General features: G+C 39.0%; 1 protein-coding gene across 7 annotated transcripts in view; it reads left to right on the forward strand.

Annotated features, from left to right (window-relative positions):
* Positions 1 to 22,931, forward strand: part of RBMS3 (RNA binding motif single stranded interacting protein 3) — a 705,639-nt gene extending 682,708 nt beyond the window's left edge. For 3 of the 7 annotated variants that reach the window (XM_077177065.1, XM_077177076.1, XM_077177079.1), the window contains 4 exons: positions 12,013 to 12,093; positions 14,622 to 14,749; positions 16,840 to 16,903; positions 18,570 to 22,931. In XM_077177065.1, the coding sequence (XP_077033180.1) occupies positions 12,013 to 12,093; positions 14,622 to 14,749; positions 16,840 to 16,885 (255 nt within the window). In that variant the 3' untranslated portion in view covers positions 16,886 to 16,903; positions 18,570 to 22,931. Of the gene's footprint in view, positions 1 to 12,012; positions 12,094 to 14,621; positions 14,754 to 16,839; positions 16,904 to 18,569 lie in introns of those variants that run through there. The other 4 variants (XM_054633915.2, XM_077177093.1, XM_054633930.2 and 1 more) reach the window with 2 other exon arrangements.
* Positions 22,932 to 26,254: the final 3,323 nt, after the last annotated feature.

Below are 26,254 nucleotides of genomic sequence, written 5' to 3' on the forward strand. Positions count from 1 at the left end.
CCTTCAGGAGTCAAATATGGGAGGTATTCTAAAGGAACCTCTCTCTAGGAGACAAATTAGTGATTAGATGATTAGACAGGAAGGCTTATGGCAAGGAGGGATGGCTATTTTTTGAGGTATTGGGATTTTTATTTTTTTTTTCCTTCTTGCATTTTCTGTTTTGTTCTGCTGGTTTTCATTGATTTGTTTCATCTGTTTCATTGTTTGTTTCAATTTTTAAAAAAAAATTTGGTATCTTCTTTACCTCTTCCCCTTATCTTTTGGATGAAACAATGACAAATTAGGAGAGATTCTGTGTAATTTTTATTATGCAAGTTTAGGAGTTCAACATTGTTAGCAGATCATTACATGGTAGATAAGCTGATGACATAACAGTATAGTTCAGTCCACTCTACTAAAAGTCAAGGTTTCTCCTTTACTTTTATAGTCCTATTGCTGATATGATCCAATGTGTCTCAGAGGTCCTCCCACAGCTGATAGTTAACATATCAAGAGACAGACTGTAATGTTCTTACACAGTCACACTTTATCAGTAGAGCATTGACTTTAATTTTAAGGTGATCCTTCTTCCACAAGAATTTCAAGAGTGTGTGGAAAGTGGAAAAGGAAGATTTCCCCAGAAATGCTCACTATTACCATCTTCCATAGCCCTGCCATGTAAGCCAAGCTAGTGATCATGTAAATACATTTCAAGATTTTGACATAACAATTTTTATGCCAATGAGAAGCAATATTTTGTACTGCATCACTTTAAAATACTTTACTTTAGGTGCACTGAAGTTGGCATCAGCCATTAAAGGTTAGTATTCTCTAGTATCCCCACCCTATCCAAATACAAATATGGCTTATCCTTTTGCTGAAGTTGCAGATAGATGAAGAGTTGGCCAAGCAACACTCATGGTTTCCAGTTTGTGGGAAATCAATCTTATGAAATTTGGTTTCATTCTGATTCATCTTCTAAAAACTCAGAACAAACCAGAAAGATTCTCTCTTGAGCCAGAAATTCCAAGCAGAATTTAATTTTCAGAAACAATGCCTCATGTTGTTCCCAATACAAAATCTAGTCTGCAAGACCTTGGCAGCTGCCAACTGGCTTAAATGTCCATCTTGGTTTCTGTCAGTTTTCAGGCAGCAGCTGCAAAACACTCCCAGGATTTCATGTTCCAGAGCAGCCTCAGCATGTCCAATGCTTTGGGCAGGCTTCCAGACCTCCTATTGGGTCAGCTTACAGGTCTGCTTACTGAGGGCCAGATCAGTCTGGCAGCCAAGTCAGAAAACCCCAGGAATGTTACTTTGGTGAGGCAACTTGGTGGGATTGTCCTGGGAAAAAAAGCAGGGTACTGGCTTGAAGACTGAAGAGGTAGTGCCAGTTTCCAGATGTGTAGGAAGAGGTAAGGACATCCCAGAGCTTCACATGAGGGCTGAGATGAAGCAGGGCTCTTGGGTCTTGTAAACTCCCTACTCAACCATATCATCTCTGTGATGGGCTGCCTGGAAGGCCTGAGTGCATGATTTGGGGGATGTTTATCCACACATGCCCATGAGCAGGCTGATTTTCCTTGTATCCTTAGGCATAGGGCCCAGCATTTCCCAGAAGGAACGTGTCTCCCCCTGCCTAAGCCTGGACTGTGGGTGCATGTTCACCATCCATTCAGGAAGGACAGCTTGCAAGGCATCCCTAATGCCATTGCTTGCTTCCAGGGTAAGCCCCAGAAGGTGATGTCTGCAAGGTGTTTCAGGCTCACTGAACTGACAACTTCTCCTCCATCTCTGCATGCAGGGTACTGGTGAACAGCAGTGTTTGTTATGAAGTATTGAAATGGTCCCTGCCCTGCCCTCCCCTGCCCTCCCTTCCCACAGTGGTATCTTTCATGATACTTAGCCAAATATTTTGGATTCTAAGGATCTTTTAGAGATAAAGGACTGAAGAATATCATGCTTTAGCTGCTCTTAACAATGTCCAGGTGTACACTGGTGGTGTAATTCTGTTATCTTATTATCTTTCCTCTGCCTGGCATGACTACCTTTTCATGGAGGAGATGTTGAAATTCTTCTGTTTCTAGGAAAACTGGAAATACTAACATTCATGTGCCCTTTTGTCTCTTTTTACTGTTCTTTTTGGTTTGGTTTAGCTTCCAACTAATTGTCTTGGCTTTCATCTGCTTCATTCTTAGACAGCTGGCCCATGAGCTGTCCACTTTTATCCCTGGTCTGAAAGAGCAGTGGAAAGTGCATGTGATGATTGATGAGCAACTGTTATTTAAAGAGTCTAAGCAGTTCTCCTTTTGTTTTAACCATACAGCACGTTTGCACACAGCAGTCTGCTTCTCTTTAGACTCTTAACATTCACAGAGATATAATAGCATTTAGAAGACATGTTTACCTCTAGAAAACAATTATTTGTTCATATAAACGGATGTGTTATGAAATAAAATAGCTCAGTGTGCTTATATGTTGAGAGATTTACTGACACTTTTTTTTTAAACTTATGTTGAAAATATGAAAATGTACAGATCAGTTTGCCTTCATCTTACTAGCAGCCATTCATCAGGGACTAATTGGCAGAATTGCAGTTAAATGGAAATGTCTAAGAATTTTCAACTAAAGGGGTGCATAGGAAATTTTTAAATATCAGAAGCCACAGTTATAATTCTGCTGCATCACCCCTTTATTTTCCAGTACATAAGATCTGAAAGAAGAATATAAATGTGTGAATCTCACACAGAATCTCAGTGATTGCCACCCCTGGTTGACCAAAACTGATGCAGTATGATTATGATACAGTCACTATACCCTGATTTTATATAGGGCGCTGCAGACAGGACTGTAATAAATCAGGCACTAACCTGTGCTCAGAAACTTGCCCCAGAGAGCTCATAATGTGCATTCATAGAACAGGAACATAGAGGGTATTAAAAAAAAAAAAAAAAAGCCTCACTTGTAGAGGAACATGTAAGAACTGAAGAATTAAGAAAATACAACAAATTGCCAGAGTCTTTGTTTTAAGCACAGAAGTCTTCCTCTCTTGCCATCAGACATATGGCATTATTCAAATGATGAAAAAAAGCATTTTTCACATCTTGGGGCTGTTCATATATGCAGTCATACATGGGGGATCAGTTTACATTTCTGTTCAGTCTCCATGGGTTCCCACCTACTATGTCACAAGGAAGAGTGAAACTATCACGGGCCTTGGTACACTCACATGGAGTGCAAGGATCTTTGGCACCCTCAGGTCAAGTGCCTAAAGGAAGTTTCCAATTAATGAAAGATGCAATCAGAATGGGAATTTATTTTCATATCCTGATGAGTTTTCCTCTGTTTTCACCCTTTTCACACATTGATGAGATATCTGGAAGTGGTTTGAGACTTTTACTGAGTTCATTTTTAGTGCCAGCCTTTAGACTAAAAAGTGGTTAAAGTGAATGAGCCAGGTTTTTTATTTATCTGTTTATACTGTTTACATTCACTACAGTTTTTACAAAGTGTATGCTAGTGAGAGCTGGTGCACAGCTGTATGTGGGTATCTGACTGTTCTCATATTTATTTACTCGAAATAGTCTTTATCTGATTAGTCCTGATCACTGTACTTTAGTAGCAGGACTGAATTTCAGACAGAAGAAAAGACCTGTTAGCTATGGGGGGGGTTAGCTCATCTGCACTTTTTCCTCTATACCTTTGTATTACTCTGATTTCCACAGATAGGGATTTGTGAAGGATGTTTAGAACTCCTGAAGAGAAAAGGAGATTAGTTTGCAAATATAGTTCTTGAAGTTATTATTCTCTCTACCTTCATTTAACATGCTCAGAGAATTAGGTAACATCTCATTAGGAAGGTTGAAAGGGAATTGATAGCCAGCATTCCTAAATACATTTGTATTACTGAGCAGCAGGGAAGGAATGTTAAATTCGGTGAAGATTTCTATTCTCTGTCTGAACAATGAGTGCAGTGGCCCAGCAATGGGATTCTGTTGAATGACAGAGCTGCTCTTGATAGGACTATGGTAATTGTGTGGTAAAATGGAATTATATTATTATATTTTAGGCCTGGCTGATAATTATTAGCAAAATTATTGTAATATATGCAAAAACTTCATATCATTTATTCTCCCATTCTTTAATTGGGAGAAAGTGAAATTAATAACAGCTATTGAATAAGTACAGGATTGAGCTGGAAAATGAGAATGCTTCTGGGTAGCAAAAGATATTTTAAGTTTAAAGTGAAAATTGTGGCAGCTGGATATTGTATTTCATTGAACTGCCACTGGCACTGATGAACTAGATGGTCCTTTTCTCTTCCTGAGTTCCCGTATCTCCATGCCAGACTATGGGATAAGAGGACACAGCAAGACAATGTTCTTTTCTATCAGAGAACAGGGTATTTTCAAATGAGAAGGTGGAACCAGAGAGAAAAAAGCAGTGGTTTTATTCCATATTTCATTAAAGTTATAACCACCTGACAATGGTCAAAGAGAGATGCAGTTTTTGTTCTTTGCAGGGAAAGAGATTTGAAAGTGGAAGGGCACGTTTCCTTCATGGGGTTAAAAAAAAAGATTAAAAAAAAAAAGATAAAAATAAATTCAGCCAACAGACTCATTTCCTTCAGTTTTCCAGCAATGCAAATGTTTTCACATAATTCTGTTAGTGATGCAGTGTCTAGACTTCTCAGATGGTTTAAAAGATTAAAAAAAAAAAAAAAGAAAAAGAAAAAAAAAGGCAGAAACAAACCTGGCATTAATTCTGGGAATCCTGAAAAGCTAAGTCATTATCACTGTACTATAGCTCATGTGGTGATAGGAAACCACAAATAGTCATTGAAGACCAGATTCTGGAAACCTTGCTTATTTCAGATACATGATTTAGCATTTGCTCACGTTAGACATCCTGTTTAATCTCCTTTTAGCAGGCTGTGGTGGTTGGTGTAAGGGTTTACCAGCATAGTCTGGTACAGGGCTTCTGCATTTTGGCTCTCACCGTGAGTGAAAAGGCTCCCTGTCTTCTCAGAAACATGAAGGCTGATGATAGAAGGAAAGAGACCTTTGATTCTTGCAACAGCTACATATTGACATAAAACAAAGCAAAACACCAGAAAAAAGCATTTGCACATAGAATGTATAAAAGGCTTCTTAAACATTTTTTTGGTTGTCAAGGTCATCGCTGTTTGTCCTTGGCAAGTCAATTGATTCTGAGTGTTGTTTGAGGTTTCCAGATTTACTGCAACATATCTGCTACAATCTCATTTTGTTAGTTCTTTTTTGTTTTCTTTATACCAGGAAACTTATTCAACATTGATCAGATTATCAACTGTTGTCAGTCTCTAGAATCCCACAGTACTCATAGTGACCAAGAGAGTTAATGTATCTGCAGCAGCCTCTGTCTAATCACAGCTGTGTTATTTTATAGGCAACTAGGCCTATAAATAGAACTGAACTTTAGGGTGGTTTCTTATACATTCTGTTAATGATGGCCTTCAGAATTTAAACAGAATGTGCAGCCAAACTCTTCCGGTGCTGTAAATGAAATAGTTTGGTCTTGCAAGAGGCACTCTTTCAGGCAGTGTCTCAGCTCAAATTCAGTAACTAATGGCTGGTGTAAGGGGTGTTTGCTATGTACCTCAGCTGTTAGGCAGATGCCTGACTCTGCAGTAACCTGGGCCTGAGAAAAGCAGGCTAAGAGCTTATTAGGGCAGATGAATAAATGGACATTACCTGTGCCACAGTCTCAATGTAAGCTCCTGCAAATTCCCTGCAGGTGACTCAGCTCCACCTCTGATGGGTAAATCCTATTATCCTACTGCAGCATGCTCCCTCACTCTGTTGGGTACAGGCAGCTGCCTTCCTCCTGTTTTTTTATTTCCCAGTGCCCATCACCTTTATGGGTTTGGTGTTTGCTGCAGGCTTAACACGATCCTTGCTGGAGCCAGGCTGGGACACCCTGCTGTTTGCAGATCTGGAAGAAGTGATGTTGCTCTCTGAATTAAACATGATCCTTCTTGAGGGATCTCATTTTGTCCCCTCAACCCTCCTCCTCATTTGTTACCTCCTGGCATTTAACTCTTTGTAGTCACAGAGGGCAGGTTCTGAAAGAACAGAGGTGTAAGTGTACATCAACACTCTTGTTTTCTAGCTACATATTTTTCCACACATTTAAGTTGTTTCAAAATGGTAAAAAACAAAAACCCCATCGGAAAAGACAAGAGTAGAATTCTTAATGTAGCATATAGACTAAATTGGTACCTGATCAGTGCAGTCTGAATTAAGCAGTTGGGCATCATAAAGCATGAATCATATTATAATACTGCACGTCTTCAGTGCTGAGAACATTTATTCTCTGTTCTGTATGAAGAAAACAATAGTTTACAAGCAAATTAGGAGCCTGTTGCCACCAGCAATGTAGTCGATTTCTGTAGTAGAAATTACTGGCTTTTAAAGGATCAGACTGCTGAGAAAAGCTCCCTTATAACCTCCAGATCCATCATCTCTGCCTGTAGAGTCACTATTCATTTTACTGTCAGAAATGAGCAGCTTCTACTTTTAGACCCACAAAGCCTGTACAGCTGTGGAAGAATGAACAGTGGTTTCCTCTGCCTTGCACATACCTTGTTGAATGACTGATCACATCACAGCACAAGAATCTTTAATCCTGATGGAAACACATGACAAAGAAAGGATGCATTTGGGTTTTTCAGATTCTCTCCTTTCAGTGCTCATAATATTGATATTTAGTGGATGTAGCTGGGTGCTGCTGAGCTGAGCATGTGAGTCATGCTGACTCTGTTTCACACATATGTGTGGATAAAGAACTGTACTGAGTGTGGTTCACAGAGAAAATAAATGTCAGTGGTGGCCTTCTGACATAGATGTCTTCTGTGTTTGCCATCTGCCGACTTCCAAGTTACATGATGTTCTTGAGGTAGATGGGAAGCCATGTGCAGAATATGTATATTTACAGGAGCTGTAATCCAAATTGAGCTGCATTATAGTAGAGTCCCTCAGCTCAAGGATGTCCTTAGACTAGAATTTTCATCTCGGGTGGTCTTAAATTGAGTACATATAAAATATTTAACTTTTCTTTAAATCTCATAATAATTTCTGAATACCTTTTCCACCTCCTAGCCTGGATGCTATTCACTTTAACAGATTCAGAGCGCATTTTTTAATAGAATAGGTAGGCAAAGGGTCTGGGGGACCCAGGAAGAGACACAGATTCCAGTGGGCTCATTGTGTGCTGAATATGGAAGCTGCTAAACAGCAGTGTTCAGGAAACATTTTGCTAAACAACCAACCATGAATATTCATGACAAGGAATTCAACTCTTGCATTATCCAAACCCATTGTTGTAAGTATCAACACTGACATTGTGCCTTAGCACTGTGTAATCTTTATTTATCCTGTGAGATCAGAGAATTAGGATTATGTAGTTCACAAAGGAAAGAAATACATGTAAACTTGCTTGAGCTAGTGTCAGTTATAAAAAAAATTAATGTCTCCTTTTTCATTACATTGTTAGTAAACAAACTAAGCTAAAGCAGCTTCCCAGCACTACTTCCCATAGTAGAAACTGATCCAGCAGGGCAGACCCTCCAAATCCATGTGGTCTCAGCTGGGACTCCGTTGTGCTGCATGTGAGGGAACTTCAGATACTACCAATTATGTGTCTCTGAGAACAAAGTAGTAGTTGGCCTTTATAGGTTGGTAAAGATTTTTACAGAACCTCAGTGAACCCTTCAGTGAGACTCTGGAGACAGAGAACCAGTTCCAACCCCCCTGTCATGGTTTGACACTGGCACAATGTCAGTGCTCCCATGAGAATACCCTCTCCCTGGTTTCTGCTGTGGATGTGACTGGGAATAAGCAAAGCAGGCTCCTACTTAGGAAAAAAAATTAATTTATTAACTAAACTACAAGGGAAAGGGAAAAAAATGAAACACACAAGGAAAATGAAAACTTCACAAATACATCTCCTCCTCCTCCTCCCTACCAAATTCTCAATACATCCCCCAAATCATCGACTCTTGGTCCAGCACCACCCTTCAGAATACTCAATCCTCAGTTCATCAAGAGGAGAAGGAGTCCTTCTTGTGCCAATGGTGACCTCTTCCTTTCATGTCCAGTGCTCTCACCACTGAACACGGACCAGAGCTGCTTCTAGGGTCAACTTTTAAGGATGCTTCGTCCCACTCCAAAAAGGCACAGTCTCAACTTTGGGACATCTGTCCCCCCCATATTTTTCACCCCCTGGGGCCAAGGGGTACCCACACTGAACCCTCTTGGTCCTGAGGCATTGCCTCCCCCTAGAATGCAGTCCCTGTATCACAAGGAACATGGCTCTGTCCATGGCTACACAAAAAGAGTCCAGCATAAGCTACTCCATCATCTCTTCCACCTGAGTTCTTCTCTATTTCTCTCGTGGCCCATTTCCTCTTATCTCATCTATATCTCTCTTCTCATTCATCTCCAGGAGGATTAGCATTTGTAAGGTTTCCATCATCCAAGAAATGGGTAACAAATCTGAGCCTCTGTCTGTCCAGAACTCCCATGGCTGTCCAGCTGGGCACCTTCTCGCTGCTTCCCCCCCCCCCGCCTTCTCCTTCTCGGCCGGCCACTATTAAATTTCAAGGTGGCACAAGCACAGGCACAGGCTCTCTCTCTGTCTCTCCTGGGGTGAGAGAGACACACTCTCATCGGGTGGCTGCCCGATGTCTCTCAGTGCTCCTCCTCCACCCTTCCATCCTGCAAGGGCCTTCCCCTCCCTTCTGTCCAGGCCCGGCCTACCTCACCCGGCCCCATGGCTGCCCCTGGGCCTACCTCACCCGGCCGCATGGCTGCCCCTGGGCCTACCTCACCCGGCCCCATGGTTGCCCCTGGGCCTACCTCACCCGGCCCCATGGCTGCCCCTGGGCCTACCTCACCCGGCCCCATGGCTGCCCCTGGGCCTACCTCACCCGGCCCCATGGCTGCCCCTGCCCCGCCCAGCCCGCAGCCGGCCAGGGCAGCTCTGAACCTTTCCCTGACTGGAACCCAAGAGAGCCTCCCAGGCCAGAGCCCTGCTTTAACCCTGTGTGCTCAGAGGCGGACCCAATGTCTCAATGGCCACATTAGGTGCCAATATTAAAATCTGAGCACCCATTGGCCTGACCACAGCATCCCAGAAAACATATTTCCTGTCAAACCACCGCACCCCCATAACATGTTTAATTGCTGACCCAATAACTCTTGCCCAAAATGGTGAGTGTATCTTTATATTTGTAAAGAGGAAGGCATTAAATATGTTTGGACATTCCACTAAAGGGCACCGTGTGTGTACCTGTGATACAGACCACTGCTGCTGTGTGATCCAGGGCCATTTATAAAGCAGTAGTATTCTGTAGCACTGAACCTTGGCTAAATTTTCCTGTGACCAAAATCTTTGCCACAAGTACTTTGATTTCATTCGTGCCATTGGTGGAACTAATTTGGCTAACAACATTTTTCTTTTTAATTATAGAACTCTAAAGGATTTTTCAGAAAAACTGATCCACTATTAGTACTAGATATTTAGACATGCAGAGTGTTATATGCAGGGGAGAAGTCACTTTCCTACAGTTCTCCAGGGAGTCTGGCAAGTAACTCGATAGTTTTGGTCTCCAGTGCTTTAAATCATTGCTGTTTGACTGAATTCAGTTAAAACTTCTGCAAAAAAAATTAAACCAGGACATGTGAGTATCTGAAAAGACCAGGGCAGGCAGGCTTTGGCCAGGGCCACCAGTGACACTCAAGTTAACAGTACAGTTTTCCCTAGAGATTATCTGGCAGTGAAAGAAGCAACATGAAGGAGGCTGGAAAGGAAGATGAGGATCTGCCTCAAGAGATAAAAAGTAATAGAGTAAGAAACTGCACAACTACAGAAAGCAGTGCTTTTAGAGTCAGCAAAGACATCAGTAATTCCCAGACAGTTTCCATTGTTGTGATACAGAACACAGTGCCAAAGGACTTTGCAAAAATTGAGTGATCTGAATTAAAAGGCAGTTGAGTAGTTTATTGTTTGTATATTGTCACATGGGTTTGTGTGTAAGGTAGGGAATGGCTGACACCTGCATCTTATAAGAGTCTGAATGTTGTTCTTCTGCCAGGTTGAAGGAAGAAAACAGAGGAAGTTCAAGTTGAATGATACCACTTTATTATTTAAATTAACATTTTCAAATAAAGTTTCTATATATTTGTACAAGTGAAGTTAGACTGCATGGATGTTAGAACCCTTGCAGGTTTTTGCAGAACTCTAAGAATGTGTGCTTTAGGTTAATGTTAAATATTGACACATTTAGAACAATGCTACACAACAGATGTCTTCCCAACATGTGAGGGCATGTTACAAGGCAGAATGAATGGAGCAGAAGGAGCTCTGCAAAACCCCACTGTAGCATTCTCATTAGCTCTTAATCTGTGAGGCAGGAGAACAGCCCAACTGCACTGAGTACAATAGGGAGAGTTGGCCTAATGCTTTTGGGGAGTTAACCTTAATAAAAAACACTATTGAATTCAATTCTCTTCCTGAAGAACAAGGAAAAAGAGCTGCAGAAAAGCATGGCCTGATACAGGCACACAGACACTGAGGGCACTCCTGTCTCTTTGCTCAAGTTCAGGAAAACACTGTAAATTTGGGGAAAAATACTGTAATGGTTCTCAACACCATATGCTGCTCATATTGCAAGTATGCCTTCTATGTCACATATGATCCTCACTTAGTTTTTTAATAGAAAACAATTTCACTTAAATACTTTTTATTTTCTTCTACTTGAAAGAATATTTCAGAATTTAGCTGTGAGATTCTTACATATGCTGTTGTCATTCCCTTAGGCGTTTCTCCAGCATTGCTGCAGTCTTCACCCCACTTTGCAATTTCACAATGCATGTTTGTGACAGGCATATCAAACCATCCAGTTAGTTTAAAATTGAGGTGGGAGAGTGCTTTAAATGTAAATTTTACTATAAACAGCGGAATAAAATCCTGCAAGCACTTCCTAGCTCTGCCAGGAAGCAAAGCTATATTTAACTCATTTTAAAATTCATCAAATACATTGTGGGCTGATTCAGATCTTTGGTGTGTCTTTGAAGATAACATGTAGTGGAAGTGTCATACAGTCAGTTGGGGGATTGGGCACATTCTGAGATTCTTGTCAGTGAAGACATGTAGTAAGGACTGGATTGCAGAAAGAAAAGTACATATAGATCTAAGGACTTAATACTTTATTTGAAAATTTGAACAATGACTGCTGCATTCAGTTCAAGAGGTTTTTGAGAAGTGCTGTATATAAAGAAATCAGTACCATAGCAATGACAAAATTCACATGCATACATGAATTTTAAAAAAGATTGTTTTGTAGTTCTTGGGAGAGACCATCTTTCAGAGAAGCTAATACAAATTGTTGCTATAATAATTTGCACAAGTTTCAAAATGCATAGGAAAAATCCCTGGATAGTAAGAATCAGCCATAAGAATTTAGCTAAGGTACCTGTGTACAAAAGGAGAAACTCCAGATGGATCTTGCTCTTGCTTTATTTCTCCTGTCTTGGATTGCACCTATCTGCAGCTTTGTATCCCTGTAAACCCAACTTCTGCTGTTGATGGGGTAAATATAGATGGAATAAACCTCTCAAATTTCATGCATCATGTTTTTTAGGTGTCATTAGATAAGATATATATATATATATATATATATATACACTGCTATCATGTCTCCACTGATTTTTTTGTAAATGCAAATAGGAGTCTCTCAATTTTAGAGAACAATCTGCTTTTGTCAGAGATGTTTACTATTGCCTATATTCAGATATGACCTGAGTTTGAAGTTCAATATTACAATTTTTTATAGCTGGGTAAGTTGCACCTAAAGTCCTTACTTAAAAGAAATAATATGCTACAGTCTTATTAAAAGCTCTCAATGGTAAATTGAAAGAATGTCATTCTTCTAACATGGTTTTATGCATCTTAATTGTGGTTTTCTACTGTTCATTTGCTTTTGATTTGTTCTAGTATATGACTGCTGCTGCACCTATGCAAGGGACATACATTCCCCAGTACACTCCTGTGCCTCCAACAGCTGTCCCTATTGAAGTAAGTTTATCTCCATCCATTAAAGTAGAGTGAAGGGGGAACAGAACTCTTACTTATTATGTCTTTGTGCACCTGTTGTTTGAAAGGGGCCTAAAGGTTCTTTATGGAGTGGTGGCTGGAAGCTTCCAGCTTATTAAATGAGGACTGCACTTCTCTTTCTCTTTTTGTTTTCTTTCTTTCCTTTTCCTTCTTTTTTCTAACCCCTCTTTTTTATTTTTTAAATTATTTGCAAGGGCTCTTGTTTTGCATTTGTTTTGTTGTACAGCAGGACACGGAATAAAAACATCAGTGATTATGACTATTTTTTCCCCATGTACTTGGGAGGGAGATGGGAAGAGACAGGAAAACAAACCCAGCAGGCAGACCACGAAACCAAAAGAGATTTCAAGAAGAGAAGATTGCAAGAGGGTTTGATGCGGTCCTTAGCAAGCATAGGTAATTGCTGAAACATTTAGCCACCAGAAAAAGTGATTGAGCAATGGAAACCTTCCTCTTGTATATACAGACGTGGAGGATGCTGCACTGACTGAGTGCTTTTCATCCTTGAGGAAGGATTCGCTCCCTCCCTCCTTGGGGCTGAGTCATGCTGATGACAGTCTAATGAGTAAGTATTTACTCAACCCTGTAGACCACAAGCTGCTGGGAGAGCGTCAGCTTGGCCTCCACTTCTGTGAAGCTTCATAAGGGCAGCTGAGCACAGTGAGAGGAGGGAGCCTTGGCATCCTCTTCCCTGTGTGTTTCTCTTTGGCACTACCCTCTTTCATTAACAACTTCTGCCCTACTCTGGGGTAAGGCAAGGAGTGCCAGGGTCTCTGTACTTCTGTCTTCATCTGTGTGAACTTTGGATTTTGTGCTATTCCTACTCTGTGCTTTGAGGATGTGAATTAGTGGTACTGCTGGCGTGGCTTCGCCAGCAGTCAAGTGGGCTTATCCTGTTTTCTCCTGGTTCTTTGCAATTATTCCCAGATAAGGTCCCACAGGAAAGGCTCCTGCTGTTCTGTTGTACTGAGCTGGTTATGTTTCAGTCTTTTTTGCCTCGGTATGATTTTGCCTTAAACCTCATTTGTTTGCAAGTGCACTGTGAGTGCCTCTTTTCAATTGCCATTCTTAAGTCTAAATCAGGCAGATACAAATCTGAATTAAAAGGACATGGTGGGATAGAAAGTGGTTCATATCATGGGGTTGTCTGCACACCGTGCTGACCTGTCCAAATGAGAATTAAGGTTAATTTAAATTACTTGTTGAGCCCTCCTCCCTATCACTCGCTAGTACAGTCATGCCTTCTAAAGTAACTCAATGTCCTAATTATCTACTATAATAATCAAAATGTTATCTGAATCTACAGCCTGTTTTGCTCTTATCCAGTGATGATGATTATTGTTAATGTTTATCTGTATTCATGTAGCATCATGAACCAGGACCCTACCATGCTGGATGCTCCACAGGCAGAGACCAAAAAATACAATCTCTGCCCCAGAGAGTTTACAATCTCAAGATGAGGTGGACAAAAGGAGAAGGATAAAGACAAGGAAGTAGACAGAAAAAGATAATACTGGCAGTCTGCTAAGCAATAGATATAAAGAATTTCTGAAAAATGAAACTGATATTTTAACAGATGCTTTAAAATAAACTACCTGTTGTTTACACGAGACTCAAATAAAAACAAAGCAAGTGCTTTGTGCTCCCTCTTCTGGCTCTGTTGTGTGCAATAGAGTAATAAAGCATGTTCCCTGAAGATACTTGCTATTCATGAGACCAACACACCAAGCATGAGAGTAGAGGAAAGAAAATGTATCTTGCTTTGAAAGCATACAAAAAACTTAAACCAAGTTCAGACTGTCTAAATAGGATAAGGAATTGTGCATAATCTTACATTCATGAATATAATCTTTTATGTGTTTACTTATCTACTTTTTGCAAATATATAAACAAAACAAAACTTCATTGGAGCTTTGACTTAACAGATTAAAGTCTTTAGTGTAAGGCAAATTTATTTTTGAAGGGAACATGCATAGAGACGGTGTATAGAAAAGGACAGCATTCTTCTAAGGTGACTCAAATTCATTTGGATGTGTAGTAAAGTGGAAAGCAGTGAGTCTAGATTCTGCCTTTATTGCATTTTAAATCAAACAAAATAAATGTGAACTCACTGTGAAGTTGGGCTAGGTAAGCAATAATTAGAAGAGGTATGTATACATTGTGAAAAAGCCAAGTAAAACCCAGAATCCACCAGAATCAGAAGATTTGCCTCTAGCTTTGATTGGGCAGGGAACTTCCCTTGAGGAGGGTGTTTTTTGCTGCAACCTGTGAGAGCAAAGTTCTGCTGGTAGGCTGAGAAATCTTCTTGTTGCTGAATTAGCTTTCTAAAACTGATGGAGTTTGTTGTGTTAGCATGTGGTTCTGCTACCTCAAACTCTCTTGATCTCTAGAGAAATGTGTGAAAGGTGAGCTGGTGCTGAGCTCTTTTACATAATTCACTGCCATGAGCAAAATTAGTAAGTTTTTCATGTTCTCATTTGATTCCCTAGGGTGTTGTTGCTGATACTTCTCCACAGACAGTAGCATCTTCATCACAGGAAGCCAGTGGTCAACAGCAACAGATGACAGTGGAAACATCCAGTGAACATGCGCCTGCATATTCTTACCAACAGTCTAAGTAAGTAGGCATAGGCTTTGGAGTCAGAAGGGTTTGCTTCTTGATTATAGCAGGCCAAATTTGACTCCCTCTTTCAGAAATATAAATTCTGAATAGCTTTGTTAAGTTCTGATGAATTCTGGATATATAGCACTGTAATTAGCAAAAGGTTTTGGCTGACGTTCTCAATTTGGCAAAATGTCCTTGAGCTCCTGCCCACAGTGATATGCTCTCTAACTGTCTGCTGCTTTTCTGGACTCAGAAGGATCTCAACAACTGTGTTAACAATCATCATGCTGGGCTAAAGCAGCATCTGGCATCAGAGGTTAAAAAGGGCTTAAATTTTGCAGTGGTGAAAATATTGGCACAGCGCACACTGGCACATGTAAAGCTTTCTTCCTGAAAGTGTAGTTAATGAAGCAGTGTAAATTACCCCAAGTTGGTATTTGTGATTGTGCAAAACTGCCATGCAGATACAGAGTAGGCAGAACCTGCAAATGGAAGAAGAGGGATAAGAAGGAGGTGGGTAGAAGCACTGTTCAGTCTGTCTCCATTCTTCTGCTCCCTTTGTTTACTTCTCACGGAATACCTTGGAAAGTTCAAACTCTATAAACTGACAGCTGTATTTAGAACTTCTAAAGAGTCCCTTCATCTTCAGAATAATCTCTTCAAACACAACTTCTCTTTGCTACAATAAAAATCTTTACAAAGGGAAGGTTTCATATTGACAGGATACTCACTGGGACTGATAAATGTTGGTCAGATTCTAGGAGGAAGCACAAATCCAGTCTTTCATTAATACATGTATATTGAACACCAGCATCACTTTGAAAATAGAATTATACATGTTTTATCTTGGGGAAAAAAGTAGAGAAATAGCCAGACAAGAAATATGATAGATATGTCAGTCAATGCATCATGACACTGTACTTACAGAGGCATCAGATGCGAGCTGGTAGAGAAAAGATTAGAATTATAACAATTTGTCAATTGCTTTACTTCATTTTTGACCTCTGGAAGTGAAAGATGCATTTGTTTGTCTACCATGAGTATCAAATGGTTTCAGATTTATGTGGTTTTGACCACAATAAAAGAGAAGACTATTTATATCATGCCTATATCTGTATGTACATGTTGCAAAAACAATCAATCACAAGCTACCCAATTGGAGACACAGACTATGTATGCTTATCCTTTCTTGCTGCCAGTCTCTCTAGCACCTATAAATAAATGATTGCAAAATACTTACAGCATATAAAAGGCAAAGAGAGAAATATGTGTCTCTACCATCCTGTTGACTTGTTTTAATGAGTATGTTCTGTAGCACTTGGACCTGACGATTTTTGTGTCTCAGTTCCCTTTCTCTTACATCTCAAAGAAAAAGGACTTAGGTCTAGAAGCCCTCATAACGTAGCTGTGAGCTGCAGATTCTGGCATTTTTCCAGCATAGGAGAAAACTACATTGCAATTCTTTATTGAAATGGATGCTGTGTTTCTTGCTCATGTGGTGAATTCCCTGAAAATGAGATCCCTCATCTTTCCTTGTCAGCTACAGCCTTTTTGCAGCGATGAATATACTTGTAATGGCACTGGCATTTATATTCAGAGGACTTTCTTTCTTTTTTAATCAGACAGGCAGATCCACCACAGATTTTTTTTATTGTGCTTATTTCAGTATTTTTTTTAGTCTGAAATTGGCCCTCTATTTATAACTGCCAGTTGCAGGCAGAAATGCAGTGTGGGAAGCTGTAGAAACAAACGAAAATATACACAATCTCTGTCTTTAAAAATTAACTTCTGACGAAATATTCCAGTAACCCTTAATATAAAACCAAGTGAATTTGTTTTATAATTAAAATATTATTTTATTACTCTGCTTTTCAAAGGGCGCATTTATTAATAACAAACATCATGCCAGATACAAAATGGTGATTGTCAACGTGAGATATAAGAAAGTAATTAACATGACTGGATAATGATTTTGGCAGCTATAGGCAAAGGAACAGGCAGACTATATAAAATTATTTCATGGGAGCTGATCAGTCAGGAGAAAAGTTATAATGGTATATTTCCTTACATTTATTTTCTTTGCAACAATCATGAAATTGCAGGCAACGAAGGAGAGAAAATGTACTAAGAATGAACTGGGTGGTATAAGGACTCTGTACTCTCTTTGTAAGTAAAAATAAACCATGAAACTTGGAATTTAAGTTCCACTTTCTAATCAGCATACGTGTTCTTTTATTTAATATGCTGAATGCTATACTTGAGGATCCCACCCACAGAGTTCAGAAATGGTAACTTCATGGCAAAAACCTGGCTACATATTGTGTAGATAAAAAAAAGCCCTTGATTCTGAGCAGAGGAATCTAATTTATGAGGAAATCACCTTAATTATTTTAGACCCTACTCCCCTTTTTCCTTGTAAATATTTAATTTTGCACATAAAAGCATGAAGACTATGAAGTGGAGATCAGTGGAGATCAATGGATATCCTTGCCCCCAAAAAGTATATTCTCTTACCTCCAAGCAAAACTCTGCTGGACAACATACTCTGATTTTAAATGTGGAAAGGATTATGTTTTTCTGGAGCCTTTTGTAGGCAAACAATGTCAGGTTAGATTAGAAGGCATGTGCTGTGTTGGTGATATTGGACTTTTGCACCTATGGCAGCCACTTGACCCAAAGGGGCAGTAAAATCTCAGGAGGTGAGCTTCCAACTTGAGTAGTCCTACCAGAAATTATGCATAGAAAACCTGAAGACAATTGTTGCATTCCACATAAATCTGTTCTTAACTTCCAAAATATTAATTTTCAGGTGTCATGCAATGAAAAAGCCCTTTGGCAAAATTAATATTTAAAATTACAGTTCTGTGTTTACACTCCCAGACAAAAAGTTCTGTGGCAAATGTTAGGTCATCAACATTCTTCAAATTTAACTCTTAATTTTAAAATTTATTTTAAACTCAGCAAGGCAAATGCATTAATGTTTGCAAAAGGAAAGGTGCTGGACTTTCTTGTATTGAACTTTGGTCAGGAAAGGATTTTTTCCATGTAAGCTTTAAAGACTCTGGGAAAAGTAACAGCTGACCCTTACAGATAGCCCTAGACACAGAATAGAATTTTTATGTCGTTTTTGGGTCTCTCTTAAAGATCTCATACAGTCTTTTTCAAATAAGCTAGATGTAAGTAACATGAACCATCAAAAACACAAAATGAGAGGTATCTTCTGGAGGAAAAAGATTGATAATTTTCCTTATTCTCTCTGCTAAATTAAGAAAGATATTACACTATATGATAAAAAATATATATTTTTTAAATAATATTGCTTTGAAGGTTTCTGCTAAGTTAGCCTTAACTGGCTCATTAAGCAGACTGCTCCACAGTGTAATTGTTCTTGCCATCAGAAAATGTGTTCTTTCTAGCAAATTGGTTGTATTCTTTTATTGTAATTTTTATCTTTCATTTTATTATTAATACCCAAAATAAATAGTGGCACTTATTATTATGAAAATATTTACCTTCTTTCTGAATTACCTGTGAAAGATTTACACAGTGTTAAGCCATATATTCATCTCATTTCAGTGTAGTTAGGCTGCCTATTAATGCCTAGCATTCAAAGAGTAAATTCATCTGCTTAGGATGTGTTAATGTCCCCAAAGTAGGAGTTCCCTATTTTTGCCTGACTATTTTCAGCTTAGTGGTGTTTTCATATTTAAACAGCTGTAAAGTTAGTTTAGCTTGGATAACTTTTAAAGGGAATTGGGTGGAAAAAAAGGAGATGAGGCTATTTCAAAGTTGTTTTGACTTAATGACCACTTTAACTCAATTGTTTTTACAGACAATAAACAGGACTGAAGAATGTCGGTCTGAAATCTTTGCCTTGAATGGAGAAACTTCACTGAACAAGAAGTTGGCTTCCAGTTTGCACAGGCGTCAAATGAATGCTTTTTTTTTTCTACCTTTCCCAACGAAAACAAAACAGTGTTTTTATGTGCTGTGCAAATGGTTCCGTCATGTAGTCTGACAATTTTATTTTTGCTATTTTTTTTTTTCAACTAAAGGAAAAACCCAGAGGAAAAATGCTGGGTTGACATTTCATCTGGACGAACATTTGAATTCAGAATTTACCTGGAGGTGTAGCTAGATTTTTTTTTTTAAGCAGAAAAACTGATGATGTCAAGAGGGAGCAAGTTGCGATGAAAACCAATTGTCTTCCTCAAAAATTAAGCTACTCTTTTTCTCTCATTTTCTTTTTCTTCTTGTTTTAATCTAGAGTATTTTTTGGTTTTTTGGTTTTTGGTTTTTTTTAAAAGAAACGTTTAGGTAAGGTTTATCTTGAATCTTAATTGCCTTAATTTTAAGGACGTCAAAGGCTCTCAAGGCAAGCTGTCAACGTCTTGTTAGAAAACCCGAGAATGAATTGAAACTGCTCACACCGGTGCTGGTGCAGAAGTTTAATAGACTGAGTTTTTGGGGTGAACAAAAAATAAACTGTACAGTTTAAAAGAAAATGATTTTCTTCTTTTGAAGAAAAGTTGATGATAAAAGGAACTGTGGCAACTGAAAGGATTGGAAAAATGCTGGGACTTTTATGAACTTTGTCTTAAGTGTTGACAGAAAAAAAAATCTAGAAGGCTAAAGCATTTTACAGTAAAGTTATTGAATTGAGAAAAAAACTTGCTGCATTATAGAGAATGCAGGGTTTTTTTCTTGCAGAATGCAGATTTTTTTATTTACAAAGCGTGATCGCTAGCAAAAGCATTAGTGCTTTTTATCTGCAGTCTTTTTTATGAGCTTTAAGAAGTTTTTAGTCCGCTTTGCTTGTCACATTGCAAAAACCTAGCTTAAGAGCATTAAAAAAACTTAAGTAGATAGGAGCTTATGGTCAAAAAAAGTGCAAAAAAAGCAATAGATAGAAGAAATTGTTGACAATTTCTGTAGTCTTTCCTAGTTGTGAACAAATGCAGCCTATGGATGGCCTATTTTATACCAAAGATGAAGTGACACCCTAACGCAGTCCAGAAGATAGAGGGTTTTTTTCTTTTTTTTAATCTTTATTTGACCTACATGGCCGGACCAGTTCTTACTTTCTTGTTTGTTTAAACTATCTTCCACTGGTGTTTTACATACTGCATATGTTTGTAGTGGAAATTTCAGAATAGTTGGTATCAGAAGCTGTCCAGGTTTTTGATGATGTGCTTTGGAGAACATTCCAAAGCAAGGGGGATTGGGCTACCAACTAATCTGTCCAGGCAGGCTTTAATTTTGGGGAGTTTTTCTCTTTAATTACCTGATCTTTGGTATTTCTACTGAAACAACAGTCTTCCTTCTGAATTCTAACATACCAATTCATTTCTTCACCTCAGTCTTTGTCATCGTCCAGCATGCATAGCCACCTTAATTGTGCATTTATTTCTCAGTGTTGCATTTGAGTTGCCAGGTAGATATAAGAGAAAGCAAACTTGATATCTGTTCTCATTTTAGCTTTCCCATACAAGCAGAAATTTAGAAAATTATGTCGTATTGTCATGCAGGCAGGAAGTTAAAAATTGTTCTTCTCTGCTATGATTTCTGTTGTCTTAATATGTTGGCTGACAATCACTAATTAGTATGATCAGGCAAAAAAAAAAATTAAATTTAATCCACCAAAACCTGTTTTAGGAATGACAGTTATTTTCCATATATAAATCTTGATTACGGCCCTTACTTCTTCCAAACAGACAAATGAAAAAGGTGAGAAGGAAGTCAAAAGATGATTTTTTTCCTTAAGGAGGCAGAAGTGAAGCAGCATTTCCATATATACATACATACACACATATCTATGTGTAAATATTAAACCAAACATTTTTAAACTTTCCTCCATCCAGAAGAGAGGGGAAGGCTCATCACATTTACTGTGGTGGATTAGAGACAGGGTATCCATTAAAAATAAGGAAAATGAAAACATATGTATTGGATCAATCTGATTCAGCTGCCCAATCTTAAAAAGAGGTCTGTGTTTCCCTAACCTGACTTTTTTGGGAAAAAGAACACAATTATTTTTTTAAATTGATAAAGCAAGATCGTATTTTTTAACATAATGGGAGGGGGGAGGGGGTTTCCCAAGTAAATGCTGCTAGGTATGCAACACAGAAAAGAGAGAAATGGGAGTTCACATGGTTCTTCACCATAGGAAGAGGGCCTGATTTTCAGAAGTGATAAAACTTCTGCTTCCTCCAAAGTAGTTGTTGGTATTCAACACTTCTGAAAACCAGATGATGCCAAAGTAAAAGAACAACATCATCCACAACGTGTTTTTAATTCAGAAACAAACCCCAAACCTCTCTTTTTGTTTCATGTGCTATCTCATTACTTGTTGCTTTTTGAGAGGGGCACTTGAATTTTGTCCTTGGATAAAGGTTCCCTCTTTCTTTAGAGGGCATATGAGGGAAAAAATCAATCTAGCCTTATTTTCTTCCTTTCTACACATACTCTCTTTCTGTCTCTCTCTGAATTATTTGTACAAATGGAGATAACCCCAGGCACAAGTCAGTTAAATATGAAATAAAGACATTTGTTTCTGTGTTAGTTCTAATGTGACACACAAAAAGTCTCATTTACTATCAACAATGAGGCTACAAGGTAGCTACCATGTGGCTGATGAATATGCTGAGGTACCTTCTTGTTTCTATTCAGAGCTCTGCTGCTTTATTTATACATTCAGAAACATTTTTCTTATTTTTTTCAGCAAAGTTAAACAATCTCAGTGTTTTTTATTAAGCTAGGCAGGCAACATGATATCACAGTGCCTGTCACTTTAAAGTGTTTCAAGTGCATTCTGTATTAGAATTGTTTCCTTTCTTTTCCATGCTATAATGTTCAATAGTGTTTGAAATCAAAAGAAACAAAGCAAAGATCTAGAGGAAGAAGAAGAGGAAAGAAAATGGACCCCTTAAATATAATTCATCATCTTACTGATCCCAAAAAAACAGTGAACTGGTACTTGAAATCTATGAATTGTAAACACTGTGAGCCTTGATTATAAACAGTCATAGATCATAAGGTAAGAAAAAAGCTTATTTGGAACTTACAAAATGCTCAGAAAGTCGTAACTCATTTCTAAAAGTTAAAAATGAGATAAAAGTGAACAGTGAAATAGCAGCACACTTGCTGCATGGGTGTTGTCACTTGGTGGCCTCTGAAACCTTAAACTGGTTTTCTTTATGTTTGTTCTGGCTAATATGGTTTTTTGAAGGTTTATAGTTATGCTCTGTTTAGTTTCTGGTTTCCATTTTTTTTTTTTTTTTTGAAGACCTGAATTTGTAAAGTCACTATTTTTGTCTGTCTTGCCAAATTAGCTTTAAATATCAGGAGAGTTCCTGAAAGATTGCAGAAGCAACTCTAGATGTCTAAGGCAATGGTGCCTGGCCCAGAGGTCTAGAAGTAATATCAAATCCATAAACTGAACTGCGTACGTACTTTCCATCACACCTGAATTCTTGTAAATAATCAAATCTGGATGTTCAGGTTTGGTAATTTTTTTTTTTTTTACCTTTAAAGATAAATACAAAAGGGGTGTCAGAAAACTATGAATTATGGCTAGAAAATTCTGAATACCTGGGCTTGTCACTTAACATTGAGGGAAAAAAAAAAAAAGACACAGTGGAACTGAAGAGAGTGTTATATTTGCAGGTGCTGACCCGAGTGTAGATCAGGGCACTGAAAAAATCTCACTGTTCCCACTGAGATTGCAGAGGGACTCTTCTTCCTATCTGGCTCTACTGCTGGTTTTGTAAGCACTTTTCACCTGTGACAGTCAGGCCTCAAGTTGTGAATGTCCTCTTTTTGCCTTCTGGTGAAACAGACTCTTGAAATGTCCTTAGCCTGTGCTTACTTGTGTAGTTCTGTTTACCAAGAGACTGCCTTGGTTGTGTTGGTCAAGAAATCCACCGTAATGCAGAATGAGGCATATCTGAGAGCAGTTGCATCACATTGTATCATCTTCTGCTATGGATGCATGCCCAAACCTGGAAGATAAAGGCTGGTCATTAGAGAAGTGAGGGCTTAAACTTTCAACGGGCAATTGGACTATAGCATTCGAATGGATTTTTACTCAAGTAAAAATCAAATGAAGGGTATTATTTATGTATGTATGTGTACCAAAACTCAGCAAATTTGAGGAAGCCTGCATTGTAATAAAGTTTATTTTTAATATGTCATAGTATTTGGATCTATATTATGTTGTTTATGGTACTGAAGATTGAGACTGATCCTAAGTGTTTAAAAAATTGCCATGCTTCATGGTTTTAAGCTTGATGGTGCTCCTCATGCCACTTCATTTTAATGCTGAGGTTGACATGAGCAAAACAGGTTTAGGCAGACTCACTTAACTCCACCTATAGCAAGAGTCATGCTAAAGAGTGATAATGTGCTTAAAGTAATGAATCAATCCATTTTTAGTGATGAGACCAAATGTGGTAGTTGAAGATAGTAATGTTTGATACACGCGTGGTCAACATTTCCTTTCAAAACTTTATTTAACATGAAATTGGTCTGGATATAAAAGAAGTGCCCTAGGGTAGGGGATTTTCCTGGTCTTTCTCGGTAACCCACATGAACCAAGAAAACAGTCACGGTGTGATGGAAATGCAAACCAGAAAACAACAAAACTGCTGACATTTGGTGCATTGGTCTTTTCTGTTCAATGACAATTGACTCTAGTAACGAGGACTCCTTTCATTTCTAATATGCATACCCACAGTCATGCACGCACACTTTCTCAGAAGGAGGGCTGAGTGAGCAGCAGACTTCTCCTCCCCTTCAGTGGAGCAGATTTCTAGAATCTCAGCAAGCAGCAAAGATGCAGAGTAAGGAGAGTTATTTTCCTCTCAAAAAGAGCACCAACTTTTTCTATCTTGCTCCTGTCACCCAAATAGGCTAGAGCTCTGTATTTACCCCAGAGATTTATTCACCTTTGTGCCTCAAAGCAGGCAGAAGAGACCCTTTCTTCTCCCCTTTATTAACATGCTCTTTGTTAAAATTGAACAAAAAATTATGAGAGTAAAGCTGTAAAAGAAATTAATCCCAGCACTGGTTCAGGTTTCCATGATAAGAAAAAATTCTTGAGTTTATTGAACTTGTTCAGTTCAACTGTTAATTCCCCAACAGTGACAGCTGAGTTCTTTCACCTTAATAAAAATGTGTAATGAAGTGGAAAATGTCAGCCCTTGACAGGTTCACAAATCCATTTTTCCTTGTAGGTCCATAGCCTGCAAGGTGTAAGCACCTTCCAAGATCTGGATCTGTTGTCCTTAAAAGAGTACCTGCCCAACGTTAATTTTCTGCCTTTAAGTGTCTTTCTCTTGGATAATAATTTTATGAATTTGGTGAAATTTACAGTCAGTTATATTTTTAAAAGCCCAAAAATACAGCCTAAAGAAGAGAACATGATGTTTATGTAATTGAAGTATTATTAAATATGATGTATTCCAGAGTGGAAGAAAATTCTACTATCTTTTTGAGGCAAAACAATTTTATGTAAAACCAGGAAGTGTACAGAATTCATTTAGGAATTTTTAATTGTTTTCCTTTTTAAAGGAGAATGAATAGATTCTATCTGTAAGAAAAATCAAAGCAGCTTTGAAAGCAGATGAACTTCCTATCAAGAAAACATGCATCACAAAAATGGGTCAGAGGTTCTTTACAGCCCTTACAGACTTCACTGCAGCCAAAATGTAGAATACAGAACCTCTGTGATACATTTAAATTATGAATCTTATTTATATGGGCATCTGTGTGCTGATGTCTCAGAATGTCTCTGAAAGATCTGTACTGCTATGATTTTTTTTTATGTTTTCCATTTGTAACACAGTCCTAAATAGCTGCCATTTTCCCACTCCTGGGGCTTTCTGTAGATCAGTGGATGTTAGGTTTAAACTTCTGTTTTCTTTGATGAAGCTTTCAATAAAAAAATAAAGAAAGAAAAGAGCTGGGTGACTCTGTGTTCTTGTGGCACCTTTCTGGAGAGGCTTCCCAAGGCTGTGACTCTTGTGGCTGAGCACAGAGGGAGCAGAAAGGCTTTGCAGCAGAGTCTGCCTCCTCTGCACCTTCACCAAATGGAAGGGAGGAATCAGAGAGACAGGACAGCTCTGCTGCACAGCCACCCACATGCTAGGAGGTGAAATCCAGGAGGAAGTGTTTCTCCCACCAGGACTGAATGTACACTGCTGGTGGGTATCTGCTGTCCAGGCTCACAGCTGTGCACCTGCTAGAAGAACATTGCCTCTGCTTCTGAGGTTTATTTTAAACAGTGACTTCAGGGCAAAAGTTGCCACATGGAAGACAGAAAATCTTTATTTGTGGAATAAGTGCAGCCTAAGCAGTGGTAGAGTGAGCCATACTTCATCTTGAAAGGAAAGTGGAAAGTAAATTGCCTCCTCAGCCATATCTCACAGGGAACAAGGTATTTGGTGCATTCCCCATGGCTGCTTCACTCAGCAGCTCTCTTGTTGCATGGGCATTTCTCCCCACCAGGGAGAAATGCCCATGGGTAGGGGATTTTGGGAAAGTTTCTGTGGGAAAGGTGAGGATGGGGTGGAAGGGTCCAGCTCCAGTCTCGTCCCCAACTAAACAAAGTGGCTTTGTTCACAGGTTGGGAATCACTGAGTGCTCCTTTTTACCTGCCTGTCTCCTTCAGCCCTATACATGTTTTGTGGGATAGCCTGCACACTTTTTTTCACTTTGTTTTGCCCAATGGAATACACATCAATGAGCTTCTAATTCCCTTCAGCTTAATCAGGAAAGAAAAAAGAAATCCTTAGAAGAATAAGATGAGGAAGCAGGTGAGAGGGTTTTTTTGCAAGTGCACCTGTACTGAAATGTGCATTACTGCTGGCCATGATGATGGTGAGAAAAGGAGGAAGGCAGGAGGCTGAAGCTGCAGCCTGTCTGGAACTCTGAGTGGTGGCTGAGGAGGCTGGGGAGATGAGCAGAAAGTGGGACACTGTGTTCCACTAGCACAGATGGTGCAAAGGTGGTTTATAGCTGATGTTCTGGGGTCAGGTTTGTCACTGCCAGGACTGCTCCATTTCCAAGATCATTCCACTTCAAACTTTACTAAAATGAAATTGCTAACAACTGTGGCATTAGTGGTTTTGATTTTATTGTCTGTCTCCATTTCTGTGTGCATATGGAGCCAGTCTAAGGGGAGTTTGCATCAGCTTCCACAGAAGTTCAGGTAAGAAGGCTTTACCTTCTCATCCTCCTGGCCCCACTGTCAGTGTCCAAAAAAAAAAAAGTTAATTGGCAAATTATATCATTGTATCTGTCTCAGCCTTAGAATTAAAGAATAAGGACAAATGGGGCATTGTTATGTGTGAGGTGTGTTTATTCCAGAGGGCAGAAGCCGTTTTTATCAGTAGTCTGCATCTGGAATGGATGTCCATGACTTCCATGTGGAGAAAGCAATGTCCTTTGATTGTCACTCCTTGAGATTTCAAGTAGAGGGGAAGAGAGAGCACAAATCAATAGCTGTTATAGCATAAA

Source organism: Agelaius phoeniceus, chromosome 1, assembly GCF_051311805.1.
Source record: "Agelaius phoeniceus isolate bAgePho1 chromosome 1, bAgePho1.hap1, whole genome shotgun sequence".
NCBI classification, from domain to species: domain Eukaryota; kingdom Metazoa; phylum Chordata; class Aves; order Passeriformes; family Icteridae; genus Agelaius; species Agelaius phoeniceus.